The 16,462-nt window shown below is 49.4% G+C and overlaps 1 protein-coding gene across 8 annotated transcripts in view; it reads right to left on the bottom strand.

Annotated features, from left to right (window-relative positions):
* Nucleotides 1-1,781: 1,781 nt before the first annotated feature.
* BCOR (BCL6 corepressor) overlaps nucleotides 1,782-16,462 on the bottom strand; it is a 115,200-nt gene continuing 100,519 nt past the window's right edge. For 5 of the 8 annotated variants that reach the window (XM_084790795.1, XM_084790794.1, XM_084790797.1 and 2 more), the window contains 9 exons: nucleotides 13,759-14,022; nucleotides 13,017-13,367; nucleotides 12,102-12,424; nucleotides 11,494-11,754; nucleotides 6,293-6,459; nucleotides 4,790-4,935; nucleotides 3,665-3,742; nucleotides 3,318-3,474; nucleotides 1,782-2,313 (listed from right to left, as the gene is read on the bottom strand). In XM_084790795.1, the coding sequence (XP_084646921.1) occupies nucleotides 2,022-2,313; nucleotides 3,318-3,474; nucleotides 3,665-3,742; nucleotides 4,790-4,935; nucleotides 6,293-6,459; nucleotides 11,494-11,754; nucleotides 12,102-12,424; nucleotides 13,017-13,367; nucleotides 13,759-14,022 (2,039 nt within the window). In that variant the 3' untranslated portion in view covers nucleotides 1,782-2,021. The remainder of the gene's footprint in view (nucleotides 2,314-3,317; nucleotides 3,475-3,664; nucleotides 3,743-4,789; nucleotides 4,936-6,292; nucleotides 6,460-11,493; nucleotides 11,755-12,101; nucleotides 12,425-13,016; nucleotides 13,368-13,758; nucleotides 14,023-16,462) is intronic. The other 3 variants (XM_084790799.1, XM_084790798.1, XM_084790800.1) reach the window with 2 other exon arrangements.

Below are 16,462 nucleotides of genomic sequence, written 5' to 3' on the forward strand. Positions count from 1 at the left end.
CACGCCTGTAATCCCAGCACTCAGGAGGCAGAGGCAGGCAGATCTCTGTGAGTTCGAGGCCAGCCTGGTCTACAAAGTGAGTCCAGGACAGCCAAGGCTACACAGAGAGACCCTGTCTCGAAAAACCAAACACCAAACCAAACCAAGGAACAGAAATCTTGCCTGTTTTTTTTTTTTGGTGTACATTTCGAATTTCACCTGGTAATCCATCTTCCAAAAAAAAAAAAAGTCTCTAATCTACACAGTTATCCAACCACACTACATTTCCTCATTCCCAACCGTATCTTGATTTGCAGGCCTCCTCCATCCCTGCCCTTCCCCCATCTTGGTGCCCCTAAGACTCCACTTGACAACTAGATGCTGCAATATAGTAATAAGTAGAAGTTTCCCTAACTCATCTTTCCATTTTGATTCTTTCGTTGGAGGGCAAAGCTAGCTGCAAGGGAGCCCAGTGGCTAGCAGCTTTCCAGCCTTTGTGTTTAAGAGAATGAAGTTAAATGATTGTGGACTAGATTAATTGACAATGCTAGTAGATAGCGGTAGAAAAAATGTAAAGGCAGTGGAAACGTTGAAACTGCTGACCTTGCTGGTCAGGCTAAACAGAGTAAAAGAACAAAAAGAGGCCTAGTGGAAGAAAAGTGACAATAAATATAGCATTTCAGGGAAAAGCTCTCCTAAAGGACCAAGGTGTGTAATGGTGTGAGATTGCAGGTGAAGGTGGAGGAAAGCAATGCAAGTCAGCCAGGACAACCCAAGGAGAAAGGGAACACATTTCTGAGGGCTGGATATGCTAGTACATGTCTGTAACCCTGTCAGGAGGACTGACTCGGAACCCTGGAAGAAAAGTGAGAGCACTGTCTTAAAAAAAAAAAAAAAAAAAAAGGAGGGTGTGGCCCGATGGTGGCATAGTTATTTAGCATGTACGAGGTCCAAAAAAGGATCAGGGAGATGTAAGACTCAGAATCTTGGGACGGGATGACAGATCATCTTCTCAGCACAGTTCCCCTGAACTCTGTAGTCTACTTTGGTTTCTGGAGACAAAATTGTTTGTAAGTTGCCTATGGGGAATCCATCACCATCATTTAAAAGAGACCAGTGACAAAAGCAGCACTTTAGGAATACAAAGGATGCAAAGTGCTTCAATTTGCTCCTTTCCTCAACAGGTTTATTGCCTTTTAAGAAAATTTTTGTAAAATATAAATACAAAGGCAGAGAATTTACTTACAAAGTTAAAACACAGATTTCAAACATAAACACACAATTCAGAAAATTTTAGTTTTATGTACATTTTCAAGCAACCTTCAACATATTATGTTAGTTTTCAATATTTTACAGGGTACAGAAAAAAATAGCTCAAAGTCTTCTTTAAATAAGAGCATAAAATGTTTAAACATATAAACAGTCCGGTTTGATGTGTGAAAAGTAATTTCACAGCTTTTAAATTAGGGTACAAAAGTTTCATACAATTAGTTGTGTGTGGCTATGGTTTGAATTTATGTTACACACTACTGGAGTACATCCAATAGCGTTTACCTGGTGTGAGCAGGTACTCTGTAAACAAAACCTAAAAGCAAATCACCACCAAGAGCCTTCACCCAACTCATTCCCCCAAACCAATCACAGCGATCTGGCCATACAGTACCCTCATGGCCAGTCTGTCACCAGAGCTTTGTAGGAAATTAAAGTATGGAGCTCCTTTCACTTTTTCCCCTCCTCCTTAGAAAAGAACAGAACAGAAAAGAAATGTTCCGAGTAAAAATGAACATACAGATCTCAAAGCATTTGTGTTGGAAAACAATGACATTTATTTGAACAGCTTCATAAAAACTGATTTAAAAGTTTAGAAAGAAAACACAGGCTTCTAGGTTCTTCTGGGTGGAATAACGTCTCTTATATAAAGAAGAGATATTTTCATATGTAATAGTGTCCTTTCTTTACAGAAACCGTTGTTGTATGACACATATGCACAAAGGTTAATACTATAACACACTGTACATGGCCAGTGGGGCAGGGCACGTAGCTCACCAGTAGCCCTCATGGCCTGTGTCACTGGGCTGCAGCCACTCTACTGTAGAACCCAGAAGAGTCTGGAGCTCATTGGTGAATTCCACCAAATCTAAGAGCTCCTTGCTTTCAGGGTTGAAGGCCTCCAGGTCTTTGGGGCAAGAGAACAAGAGACTTGCAGAGACCTGTCGGTAAAACTCAGCCTCTGCAATGGTGACGATTTCTATGTTGGGAAAATTGCAGCGGAAGATCCGGGAGGACATTTTCAACTTCTTGAGTACGTCCGAGAGCAGTAGCCAGTTCCGTGGCCTATAAGAGAGAAAGGGGGTGGGGTCAGATTTCCAGCCAAATGGAAAGGTACTACTACATCCTGACTAGTCTGGAGCACAACTCAGGGCCGGCTGTGGTCTATTCAGCCCTCTGCCCCCTTCTACCATAGCTCACCACTGACTTTAAGGGAAGGAGAGTTAGCACAGAGGACTTGGGAAGTAAGTCTAGTTTTATAAAGAGACTATCCACTAGTATTTGAACAAGCTTCAGTGCGCCTGCTGTGGATGGAGACGAATGCAGAAAGCCCTACCCACCCAGCTCTGGCGAACACTTGCTTCATGCTTCTCAGTGGACCCTGTGGGGGCTGCATCCTGACCTCTTTGACCTCGCCAAGGACCCTCACTGATACACCACACGACACAGAAGGCTATCTCTCCTCCCCTTTCTGAATTCCACCCCATCCTTCAGTTGGGGTAGGGACACCCTGTTTGTTAATAGTATATGTGTTTATAGCTTCAGAGCGTGAGAGGATATTATTCATTAAGCACCCTTGTCAACACACAGTATAGCGGTTTCTTAACATGTACACCCCAAAGGACTGATGATTAAGGAGTCCTGTCACACCCATAGGGGGAACATGGGATCTAACTAGATCTGATGGTACATGACGGACTCTAAGTGTGACTGTCCTAGTCTTAGGTAAGGAGGTAGTTTGTCACTACAGTCCAATTATACCTCAAGTGCCTGGGGTGACTTGTTTGGGGATGGGATGATACTTGCTAGGGGAAGAAGACTCATTTCTTAAGTGTTGATCCAAGATGGCAGCTCTTCAGCTCCTGCTTTCTCACAGGGGCAATCTTGGATCAACATGCATTGGTTTAGCCCTGTCTCCACTGGACATAAATGAGCAAGCCAATCTGGACCCTTCGCCAAGGTTCTGGACAGCTAAGGAGCCACCTGCTCATCCACGTTTATCTGCCTAAAGGGACAAACTGCCTGAGAAGCAGCTTGGCTCTTTTGCCCCCACAGATAGCCATGCTCACCCCTGAGCGACGGACACTTGGATGTTATAACACGGCAAGAGCGTGTTTTCGGAAAACTCAAACTCAAACAGATCGCTATAGGAATCCTCATCTTCATCTTGGTCTTCTGGTCCCGGGGGATTAGCCAAAACATCATATCCGCTTTCATCATCTGGCTCTAATGTAAGGCAAATGAGAGAGGGATCAGTTGGCTTTAGGGGACTTCAGCTGGACCACCACGTTCAGACCTCTAACGAGATTCCTTAGCTCCCAAGTTCTTCTAGTGGCCACCTCCCTCCCCCAGGGCAGGTGGACACACGGGAAGTCACTTTCTCCCTCTCCACTATACTATGAACAGTATTACTTACCACACACACAGCTGCCATAGAAATCCCAAGAGCCACTGGAGTCATCATCGCTGCGACCCTGTAGGTCATTTAAATAGTCTGCAGAAAAAAGGGGGGGGGAACAGGGACAGAAGATAAAATATACTGGCAAGCTAGATGTGGTGTCCCACAACTGTAATATCCCAGAACTCGTGAGGCCGAGGAAAGAGAACTCTTAAGTTTGAGGGCAGCCTGGGCCACACTATGGGACCGTGTCCCCACACAAAGCAAAACCCATTTGACAATAAGGAAATGCTGATCCAGCTAGGGCACATCTCCTCTCTAACAGGCTGGTTTGTGAGTGTGTCTGCAGCCCTCTGTGGTAGGTGGCTGTGAATCTGACTTGCTCAGGAACAGGCCACCCTGGCTTACCAACTGAGAACAAAGAAGCTTTGCAGCTTTCGTATATAAAACCAAGGGAGGACTGGAGCTTTACACCCTGTCTCCCATCCACTGAGCAACTTCTCCCAGTACGTACAACTCAAGGTGGGCATGGGCGGGTCCCGAGGGTCAGCTAAGGAGGAACTTAACCTCAAGTGCCTGACAGTCCTGAAACCCCTTTGTGCTGCTGTTTTCTGATCTCATAACACCCGGGGCCTAAAGATGGGTTTACCCTGAGACCAAACACCACCACACAAAACTGCATGCCTAGGAGGTGTAACTTCACACAGACTTGCCATACTTGGGTGAAAAATGGATTTGTAGGAAAGGAAACTAAACAAACAAACGAAACTACCAAGAGACCAAATGGTTTCCCTGCAACAGGATTACACCATAGAAAAATCTTTGCTTTCTGCCTAGCCACACCCAAAATTACAATATGGAGCCTCCACCCCTCCCCTCCAGGTCCACCCCTCCCCTTCAGGTCCACCCCTTCGGTGGTGTGGCCAGGAGCCCAGAGCTTCCCATGTGCTAGGTAAGTAAGTCGTCAAGAACTGAAGCCACACATACTGCAGGCCCAATCGACACCCCCACTCCCAAGGCCTTGATAAGTCGTCAGTCAGGCTGGCCTTACGCTCACAATCCTCCATCCTTACTCTCTCAGAGTATGTAGGAGTGGCGGTCCGCGCACAGGTGAAAGGGACTTTTGGGTGAGATCATTCATACCTGTTAAGAACCTCTCCATGAGTTCGCTGTGAGTCATCTTCATGATGGTTCTACCTGAGTATGTGGCCAAAGTAGGGTCAGCACCATAGGAAAGAAGCAGTCGGACAATTTCTAAGTGGTCGTTCTCTACAGCATCATGCAGGGGCCTGTGAAGAAGACACACGCTGACATTAAGCTTGAGGATACACACACGTGTACATACACACACATGGAAAATGAATACATGCACACTTCCTACAGTGAGGATCCTGGGTGCAGGATCACTATCATTGTATAGAGGGGAAAACTAAGGCACAGTGACCAGCTCAGAGACAGGCAACCAGCTGCTGTTATGGATACCTAACCCTCTAAAGAGCCAGTAAAGGGTCACCGGGTCCTCAAGCACACACCTACCTATTTTATCCTTTGGCCTAAGGAAGAACTTAAGTCTATGATGAAAATGTCTTCAATGAAATGAGGTAGGGACAGAGCTTAGAGAGGGGTAAAAACCCCACCAATGCAGACACCACCAAAAAAACCCCAGCCACCTCTGCTATTAGCAGAATTTGCAAAAAGAAGCCATCTCCCGTGTCCCATTCCAGCACTGTGTGCCTGGAAGCCAAGGGCCTAACGGTGGTATAGTCACAGGAGGGTATACACTACCGACCCCCAGGCCCCCGAGTCAATGCTATTAGGAGAGCAAGACACTGGGGAGGCAAAGGCACGCACACTTCGAGGCTAGCCTGGTCTACATAGTGAGTTCTAAGATAGTCAGGACTACATAAAAACAAAACAAAACAAAACAAAAAACTGTCAAAGAGTCACAGGTTGCCTTTTAGCTAGCTATTTATGACCATGAGGGGACCCCCTTGTGCCCTATCTCCCAGCAGTGTAAGCCCCAAACGTTAGCAAGATGCTTGTGTGTTGACTGAGGACAAGGTGAACACCAGGGCTTGGATGTGGGTGGTGACTGAGGAACCAGTGGAGGGAGGGACAGATGGCCATCAGTCTGTGCCCAGGGGTGTTTCGGGTCACAAATACTTTGTTTTGTTTTGTTTTTTTGGTTTTTCGAGACAGGGTCTCTCTGTGTAGTCTTAGCTGTCCTGGACTCCCTTTGTAGACCAGGCTGGCCTTGAACTCACAGTGATCCGCCTGCCTCTGCCTCCCGAGGGCTGGGATTAAAGGCGTGCGCCACCACCGCCCAGCACAAATACTTTGAATAGTGATTTTACAGATGGCAATGAACAGTTCAAGGTTTTAAAAGGCAGCACTCCCTGACTCTTCATGAGGACCCGAGCATCCTTGGAGGCAGTGATCTGTAAGAGAACTAAAGAACTGGCCAAGACTGGGAGGTTTTTGTCTACACCTGCCAGGAAAATCTGTTCAGTTCAAGTCTAGGATGCAATTTGCTCTCCACCCCTCTCCTGGGGGGCGGGGGGGGGTGGTGTTCCTGCATTCCCTGAGAGCTACGGGTCTGCTCCTCAGCAGGAAGAAGATGCAGCGAGAACAAGACACTCCACTGACCTGGTTCCATCCTGGGCACTGCAGTTGACATCAGCGCCATATTCAAGGAGGTGTCGAACAATGTTGAGCCATCCCCTGGCACAAGCTTCATGCAGGGCACAATAGCCAGCGTTGTCACGGTGATTCACATCACAGATCTTGTTCTCCAGGCAATATAAGACCACTTCCTGTGAGGAGGAAACGGGAAATACCATCCGGATCACCACACAGACACCTCATAAGGAAGACTTCTTTATAGTTCTAGGAGTACACACTGGGGCCTGAGAACCCACTGTGGTTTGCGTGGTGCCTGGATGTTTACTAAGAGGCCCACAACAGTGTGAAGGGTTCTGTGTGGTCCCGGGCTGTGCAGCTCCAGTCAAACAGTGTTTTATCATCTCCCAAGCCTCCATAGGCTGTTTGTGGGAATGCAAGCAATGTGCCCCAAAACACTTGATTCAGGGCGGAGGGAGCACGCAGAGACCCAGCTGCAAGGGATCTCAAAAGGGCCCATTCACAGCCAGGCACGGTCCTTCACACCCGTCATTCCCAACACGCAGGAGGCTGAGGCCAGTGAACCAACATGAGTCTAAGGCTAGCCTAGGAGACAGAGAAAGAAAAGAGACCCTGTCTCAACAAAACAAATCCAAGGGCATATTCATCGATGTTCCATGGGGCCATTATGGACTGTAGACGGCCAAGTTTAGATAAAAGAAAGGACGATCAAAGTGAAGAAAACTGGAAAAGCTTAACAACATCCTTCAGTCCAGAGCAGGTCAGGCAAATTACAGCCCTGTGTACAGACAGGGGGCAGAGGCTGGGCAGCCAGGCCTCTGGATGATCAGCAGAGTTCTAGAGGCTTCTGCCAGGTATCTCAGACACCACCAGGGCATGACACAAAGGCAAGTGATGTGCTATACACCTGTGAAGCCATCCCTCACGACATTAAGGCCGGAGGATGACTTCAAGTTTGAGACCAGCCTTGAAGGCGAGCCTGGGATACAAAGCCAAATTCAGTCTTAAAAGCAAAAACTAAACCCACCCCAAATAAACAAGGCAGGGGGGAAAGAGAGGCACAAAGAAGGCTGGCAGACCAGGAGTGGAGCCTTTGCTTGGCAGTGCTCTGCGTTTCATCCATTCACACCAAGGACACCAAGGCCTCAAATAACCCCACTTTCCCTCACTTTCTACTCCACTCAAGACCGAATCAATGAAATACACTCTTATTTACTTAAGCCAACGACAGGAATCGGATAGATCACACGCTGCAACACAACAGAACAAGCCCGCCCCTCCTGCTCTGTAGAAGGCCGTTGGTGTCAATAGTTTGCATCCGAGTCACAAGTATTAATTTCACTTCTTTAGTATGTTAAAATATTAATATGAACCACTCCCAGTAAGCACAGCAGTACTTTATTCAATGTCTTATTACCATGATTACGCAAGTTTTGAAACACACCGTACAGTATCTGCCACCAGGAAACAACAGGTTATGCTATCTTCCTCTAAGTCACGCCAAGCAGATCGGTACTAACTTCTAAGAATGGGGGTAAGCAGTGTAGGGGTGGCCTATCAGTCAAAGGGAAACCTCATAGGTAACATTGGGCCTCCCTTCGTGAACACTGGGGGACTCGTCTGTTAGACATAAAACATCATTGACGTGAGGTGGGTTGTGAAAAAAAATCCCTTACGCGCTTTCTAGGACAGTTCAGTCAAAGGTAAAGGCCCGCTTGGGTGCTAACTAGAATGTTCCAGATGCCTCCCTGTGAGCCTAAAGCTGCACGCTGGTCAATCTGACCATCTGTGCCCTGTAGTTTCAGGTCACCACGGTAGCTCCCTGCTAAAACAAGGGAAGGGAGAGAGAAAGCATGCTTGGCAAGGCATTTCTTCCTTCAGGTCCTAACCTGCCAGAAAGCCCACAATGCTCTGAGCTCCCAGGCCACCTGCCCTGAGCACCGGTATCCAGGATACCGCATGAAGCCGCTGCTCTTTTAGCGGGCCCTTACTAGCCAGACTCGAGTGGACGGCTGCAATCTAATGAGTTGTGTGCCCCAGTCAGGAAGAGACCTTGTCACGTGACTCTGGGATGGGCCCTGAGCACCGCCGACTGCTGTGCAAAGATCAATTTATGTGGATCCCGGTGGTCTGCCTGGTGTCCTCTCAACCCAGGGTTTATTTGTTCTGACAATTATGGCCCTCACCTGGAAACCTTCATCGCTATAGGGCTGATTTGAGGGAACCTAGAAATGAAAGAAGTCAAAGCAGAAGGCTAAATCAATTCTCTCTTTTCCTGGAGGATGGCAGGAAAGGTAGCAGTGACCACACACTAGGTGAGGCATTTGTCATGACCTATTCTCACTTGGCTGCACTGGTGTCACTTGGCCTGAGAGCCACTCATCTGGTATGTGCCCCATGCCACTCTCCACAGCTTAGGAAACACCAGGAAGAAGAAAAGTGGGAGTGGTTCTCACCCAACAATTGGGGTGACTGTGGTCCAGAGGGCTTAAGATTCCCAAACAAGATGAAATATCAGACCCGTCAGTCAAGCCTGTTGGCACAAGATCTGCTGGGAAGACTCAAAAGGCCCAATAAATGGCTCTGGCTGGAGGGCTTTGACCCAGGTGACCAGCATCCCTCTGCCCCTCTGCCGGGGTCAAGCAAGCTCTCCTAGGTGGGAGGGTAATAGCCTCTTTACAGATACCAACTTCGGCCCCCAACAGACAGAATGGTGACGATGTGTGTCAGCTGGTTATTTTCTGTGTCAGGAATGGGTGTGTTTGAAGGACAGCCCAGCCATTCCTAAACAAAATCAAACTGTTTTTTTTTTGTTGGACAATTCTGTTAAGAGGCCATAAGCCGAATGCCATTAACCACAAAATGTTAACCATAAAGGCCATAAACCCGACATTGTTAATTAATTAAATGCCTCATTAACTTTTTTAAAAACATGATTTATTTAATTCATAGAAAATTTAACCATCACCACTAAATGCCCAAGCATGTGGTTGCATGCTGGCATTTTAGCTGGAGAAATAGAAGCAATGGAAGTATGCCTGGCCTGATCAATGGTCTAGCTAAGACAAAACTGAAGAGATGGGGTGCTGTAAACCCCTAGACTCACAGTAGCTGAAAGAGAATAGGGCTCAGCGACAAGGATAGCATCTTTAGCCAAACAGAAAACAAGAGTGACCAAGTTCACTCCTGGAAAACTCTGCCACAGCTGTGTGTACAGACAGTTCCTTACAAGAACAGAAATTGTCCTTCATTTAGGAGGTTTGAAATTGCCACATCTGAATGGGCCCTATCAGCGAACATCTCAAATTTTGCCAAAAGAAATACGGGAACGTCAGATTCTCGGTGAGTGAAATGTTTTAACGTTAACGGTTAAAACACTGGGCATCAAAACTTGCGTACTGAAAATTACCTACGCCTGTATGTTGGAGAAGTTCAAGAAATACTCCGTGAGCCATCAAAGGAATAGAGCCTAAAAAAGGGTTCCTTAATGCAGGACTCAGACCTGCTGGCTGTCTATAAACTGTTGCTTGGAGAAGCCGTGAGGGTCTCTCGAGCCTTGCCATCTCTCTTTGCAAAGGAGTAAGGGCTTTGGAAACAATGACGCCAAGATTAAAGGCTAGGGTACATGTCTTCTTTCTTTCCGAGCAAAGCAGCCTGCTGCCCTTGAGGGAACCCTCATTCCCTCACTGTCTCCCCTGGTGAGCTTGCTGGGGGAGCCCACGTGCAGCATCGGTGGAGCCCCTTGGAAGGAAATGGATGGAGAACACACGGCCTCACCCCGTCCTTCTAGGTAGTGATGCTCTTGGCTTGTGGGAAAAACCTAACCGGCAGCCACTGGTGCTTAGTCCACAGTCACTGAGCTAATTACCGATCTTCCCGTTTAGTTCTAAAATAATCCAAAGATCTGAAAAGGCAAGTGCCGGTGCAAACAATGACACACACAACCAGAAACACGAGCACACCCAAGAACCATCCTTGTCGCAAGTTCCCACCCACAAAGCTACAATTCCCAGGCAGGGATCTAGGTCACTAGTTAACGCTGGGCTGTGTGAGCCTAATAGGAAGTCCAAAGGTATCAGAATGAAGGTGAGTGAGGGCGCCAGGACTGTGGTGAAATCCTGCTGGCCTTAGCCTCCTGTGGGCCCTTCACACCACCACACTCAGCTTGCTTGCTGAGCTGCATTTTATTTTCACCATCCAAATCCCAGGGGGCTGATGTCAGCATTAAAAACAAAACAAAACAAAACAACCCCCCCCCCTCCTGCGCGCGCGCCTTGCCCTGTGAGCTATTGCATCACAATTTCAACTGGCAAGTGTGCAGGGAGTGGGGGTGGGGGTGGGGGTGGGGGGGTGGAAGGGCAGGGGGTGGGGGAGGGGAGATTCAGGGGGCAGAAGGAGCCAGTTAGGTCCAGGAGGTTGGGAGGTGCAGAAAGGGTCTCCTCCTGAGGTGGAGGGGGCTGGGCTCCCTTCTCTTTGGCGAGAAGTCTGACCAGAGCTAGGGAAGATGAGGAGACAGGGCTAGGCTTTGCCGGTAGCAGCAGTCAGGCCAAGTCCTTCTGTCCCTCTGCAACTTTTTCACCCAAAAGTTGCAGATACCAGCAGTTCCCATCCCAAAGATGATCAGAGGGTAAAAGTGAGTTATACTGCGGTCACGCAGCCTTGGGAGCACACTGTGGAGTGCTCAGGCAGGGGGACACCAAGGGCTTCTCTCAGACATCATTGCCAGTCAGCGCTGCCTTCCCCCACCTCAGTGCCAGTCCTCCTCACAGCCACTTCCTACGCACTAAGACCACCTTTCGACCAGCAATAGCATAAGCCACCCTAAATAGAGCTAATCGCTTCTCCACACCCTTGCTAATCACAAACCAAAGAAATCATTAAAATTCCACCAGTCGCCAAGACCTGGCTTATGTCAGACTTTCTATCAGAGATTAAGTGAGCAAGCCTGGTCCGGGCAGCCTACCTGCCGGAACAGGAACTGAACACAGGAACTGAGCACACGAAGACTTTCTTTCTCTACCCTGACCGATGCAGCCCGCTGCCAGCGACAGCAACCAGTGAGGCTACAAACATACCGTTTGGCCTCACAACACCTCCTGATGTGGAGGGGTGGGGGTTGGGCTCTCTGCTCTCCAAGTCCCCTCCCTGAAGCAATTGCCCCTCAGCTTCCTCATTGGGATCCAGCGCGCTCACGCAAGTCCACTCACCTCATAGCCTAGTCGGGCGGCCCGCTGCAGGAGGGTCTCCCCAGCATTCTTATTGACAATAAGTCTCCGAGCTTCTGGCGGCATGGGGCGAGACTGGGTGGTCTCTTGAGGAGAAGTTGAGCGTGGCAGCTGTGTGGCCTGGGAGGCCGGCAGCAATTGTTGTAACCGGTCAAAGGGCTTTGGCTCCTGCTTAGCTGGTGGTGACAAATCGAGGTCCGTAGTACTGGGCTCAGGTCGTTTTCTGAATCTCCGCACAGTCATCTGCCACAAAAGAAAGCAGTAGGCCCAGGTAAGAGTGTGAACCTTCTCACACACCCATTGCTTCTCCCTTTCCTCTTCCCAGAGTGGCAAAGCCACAGAGAAAGACACTTTTTTTTTTCTTTCTTAGGAAGGGGGAGGGGCTGTCACAGGAGGGTGGGGGGGGAGGGGCTGTCAAAGGAGGGGGGGGAGGGGGGATGAGGTTTCACTCTTACTAGTTTGAAACTTCATGGCGACCCAGAACACATGGCCCTCTGGGACAAGGGTGATGTTAAAGGGGATGCAGTCCAGGAGGATGGGAACTTGGTCCATGAGAAGCAGGCATGAGGGGGGGGCGGGGCAGAAGGTACCTTGCTGTCAGTGCTCTCCACATAGTAGTCTCCAGTGATCGGCAAGCCCCTCCTGGACTCCTGAGGTATCAAGTGCTTGGTCTTGCACAGTCTCTTCCCGGATGGCTTCTCGATGTTGTCGGTGTATTTTTGCAGTGGGGAGACAGCCTGGCAATCCTCTTCTTCTGTGCACAGCACATCTGTCTTCTGGCTTTCTTTAATTTTCTGCTGTTTGGCAGGCAGCCTCGAGGCTGGCGTGCAGCTTGGCTGAGTCTGCTTTTTGCCACTTGCATTGGTGGATGAAAGGCTCTTCATGGGCGGAGAGCCGGAGAACACAGGCAAGCCTAAATACGGAGGGGGGCGGCGACGGGCGGGGGGAGGGGGGAAAAGAAGCAGGCGTTACACTGTTGTAGCCGATGTGGAAAGAAAAGCCCATTGTTACCACTGATCACTGGAGCGGCTTCAGTTTTTTTAAAGATATACCAATTATGTTTTCAAAGCATTAATATTTTAATTATCCCACATTCAAATGGCAAATAGGTTAACCCTCAAAATGCCAAGTGGTAAGTTTCTTCAAAGGGCCAGGACAAGAAGACTGAAACTGGCTCTTCCTGCCCTCCCCCACCCATGGCGCTCCAGCACTGCTCAGAATCCAGCCTGAGCCTAGAAGGATGGTGCTGAAAAGGTCGTGGGGCCACCCAGCCTTCCCTTCCTGCCCAGCCATATACTGGGAAAGCCGGAAGGAAGAGGAGAAAAATACAGGGAATGGGGTGTGCAAGACCATCGTAAAAATGCACCACTCGCCACAGACCTAGACAGAGTTGATGACTCAGAGGTCCCAAGTCCCCCTGCTCCCCCCAAAGGCCCTTTCCCCTGGCATGTCTGTCCCATCCTCTCTAGAAGCTGCGTGTGAGGCTAAGAGTGGCCTCTGCGTACCTTGGTCATTGTCAGTGGATTTGAGGGTCTCCTCAGACCAGCCTCTGTTGCCTTTGGCCTCTGCCTTTTTCCTGCCAGGCTTCTCTTCGGTGATGGTGATGCTATTCCCCTGGGAGGTGACCTCAGGCTGAACAGCCTGGGTCACTTCCTTCTTGCTTTGCCGGCCAGGCTTGCTCTCTGCTGCCGACACCTGCTGCTCCCACCGTTCTCTAAGGTGCAGCAAGTGGCGTTGCTTTTTAGGATGGAGCCCTGTTAATTCAATGCACACCTTCAGGTTGGTCAGCTCACTATAATGTGGGTCTTCTAAGTGGTTAGAGGAACTGTTTGTCATTTCCCTCTCAGGCCAGTCATCTAATGGAGAAATAACTACAAATTAATCAAAAAGCCCCATAGGGAGGGAACAAACTGTCTTACATAGCACCAATGGGGTGGGGGAGGGGGAAGGGTGTGGCCGCTGTCTCTGCTCCAAGCAGGTCACTTATTTTTCTTTGGCGACCTCTGGGTTTGGAGGGGGGTGGGGGTGGGGGTGGGTGCCGCCTCCCCAGGGCTTCAGGAGGTGGCATTGTGAGAATGGCAAGGCTGCACCAAACACCCGCTTGCTGTCTATGGGTCGGGGAGGAGGGGGAACAGGTGCTGCAAAAACCCCACTATGTCCCCACACAACCGCACCTCAAGTGTGCCCTCTGTGGCTGCATGCACAGGCCTCCCCCCCGAGTAGGCAGCGGCCGCTGGAGGAGCTCACCTTTGGAGAGCCGTCTCCGCTTAGCTTTCAGAGGGTCCTCTGGCTGCTCTTCCACAGCGTGGGTCTCAGTGTGGGTGCTGTCACCTGACGCTTTGCGCTTCCTGTCTAGCCGGAGGGTGGGGCTGTGTGGCACGTCCACAACAGCCCCCTGCTCAGTGGGTGGCTCACTCATAGGTGGCCTCTCTAAGAAATACTTTTCCACAGGAAGGGCTTTGTCTTCTGGGGCTTCAAAGAGATCATGTTTGTTTCCAGTACTATACTCGCCTGTGGGGAAGAGACACAAGAAGACAGAACTGAAGGCCCAAGTCCTTACACGGAGGCAGGATGGGGGACTAGGCGGGAACTGCCTGGCCAAGGTGATGAACACCTGGCAGGTCTTGGGAGACAGGGATCCTCACCCGTAAGAAGCATGAAAGCAGAAGTTTCCAGAGAAAGGGCATGCCAGAAGGAGTCAGCAAGTGCATTAAGATAGGAGGTACCTTGTCTTTCTAACCTTTTTGTAGTTGGGGCCTGGGAACCCACAAAGAGCTGAGGTACCCACCTTCTCAACCCAGTCTGGTTAAACTAATAATCTCTGGGGAAGCATTTGTTCAAGTCATTAATTATATTCAAATACAGACAGGGCAGAGGGTTGTAGTAAAAGACTAAATATCCCCAAACTGTTATTTACCCAAGGGGCAACATCTATGCTTACTTGACTAGACAGACAAAAGATGGTGAAAATGAGGGATACAGATGATGGGAGAGTGTTGAAAGAAGCCTAGAACCCTAATGGATAAGAGGGGACAAAGACCCCAGGGAGATGGCTCAGCAGGTAAAGGCACCCGTTGCCAAGCCTGAGGACCTGAGTTCTATCCCTGGGACTTACAGGGTAGATGCAAAACTGTTCTCTGACCTGTCCATGTGACCGTGTTCGCACACACAAAATAAATGCCCCAAACAAAAACAAACCAGCCTACTGTGTAATGACCACCACAAGCTTTGGTGCTTGCCCATGGACCACTAAAATGATCCCACACGTTCAAGTTGGGGATGGGGGAGGTGTAGGTTTTGGTGATGCTGCGGAGTTATTTTGTAGATGAACTAAGCATTCCCCTCATAGGCTGAGCGCAACACATTTCAAATTCCACCCCGACTTCCGACCAGCTCTTCTCATGCCTCATCAACTTCTCTCAAGGGCAATCCAGCATCGAGTGGCTGTCAGCTGCAGGGTGACAGCACCTTAGGGAATGTGGGACTGGATCCAATCTGAGCTAAGGAATAGCCAAGCCACATGGCTCCAACTGTTCCTCCTCCTCCTCATGGCCGCACACCTTACAGACAGAACGGTCAGCAGCCAGGCCCCTTGGAGGCACGCCGTTGCAGGTCTCTAAGCACACTTAACTCAAGGACAGGGTCAAAGCGGACCTTCGACAACGGCACTGTCCTGTATAAGGTTTGACAGCAGCCAGAGAAGGCATGCAGACTGCCATAGACCACTGCACTCAGCTTGGTAGGGGTCTTGGAGCTAGCAGGCCTCCGGGTCTCCCTTGTGCTAGCCACTCTGTGACCCTCTTAACTGCTCTGGCACTAACAGTACACTGCTTTACAATTTGGCCACGCTGGGCTATAAAGTAGGAACATTATGACCAGCCACCTCTCCGCAAGGGGTAGGCTTCACCAACTACTTAGGCTGCTCCGAGTCAAGGGAAAGGCCAGAGAAATTACTTGTGCGGGATGTTAAGATCCTTAAACCAGCTTGACTTTCTCCCAGTATTTTAAAGCATACTTCCCTTCACCTCATCCTTTCGTAAGTGATGTACTGGGTAACGTCACAACTGTCTATAGAGTCACTATCAGACAGCAGACTCAGTGTGGAGTCTTAACCTAGATCGCATTGCCCCATCTTATCCCTTTCTGGCATCACATTCCTTCCTGCCAATGAATCTCTAAGGCTCTCTCGACCCTGGGTGTTTTACATCCGCTCCCTAGTCTTACGGTTGACCTCCAGGTCTTACAGGTCTAAGCTCTTTCTTGGGGAGGATCGCCACTCGAGTTTTCAGCCCCACTGTCAACTCCTAACAGTGAAATGAAGCTTATCTCCATCATTTGACCTTCTTCCCAAGCAGCCCTGGCTAAAGCACCCTAAAGAGTATGTCAGGGGTTGCCATCAGCTGAGGATGACCTGACTCTATTCCTCAGACTACAGACCTGGAACCGGTCTCGTTCTCTTCTGGAAGTTTTTCATCTGGGCAAACCTGTACAAAGTGGGTAAGAAAGAGGCGTCCCTTCTACCTCATTACCCGCTACTCAGTGATAGGGAGGCTGGCAGGAAAGAATAGAAAGCATTGCTCACTGGCTCCTTCAACTCCCCACCAGACTTCATCCATCTGGCCACTGGACCCCTGTGCCTTGAGGGTTGTGAATCATTGTATGGTATGTCCCCTTGTGCCTTATCCCAGGGAAACTCTAGAGCAATGTCTACTGTTCTCTCCCCATCCCAAATTATCACCAAGAACTCTCACTGATGAATCTGGGGTTCACATTAGTCCACACACCACTAGCTGCTCTCCTCCTCCAATCTCCAAACCGTTATAAACTACCCGAGCCCTTCCGCCAAGCCTCTATGGGCTCCTTTCCTTCAGAGAAGCCTCAAAGATCTCTACCAGGGCAATCCCAGGAGCTAATACCTATTCTAAAGTGAACAACCCTACTGCCGTAAGCC

Source organism: Acomys minous (genome assembly GCF_964271855.1).
Source record: "Acomys minous genome assembly, chromosome: 7".
NCBI classification, from domain to species: Eukaryota; Metazoa; Chordata; class Mammalia; order Rodentia; family Muridae; genus Acomys; species Acomys minous.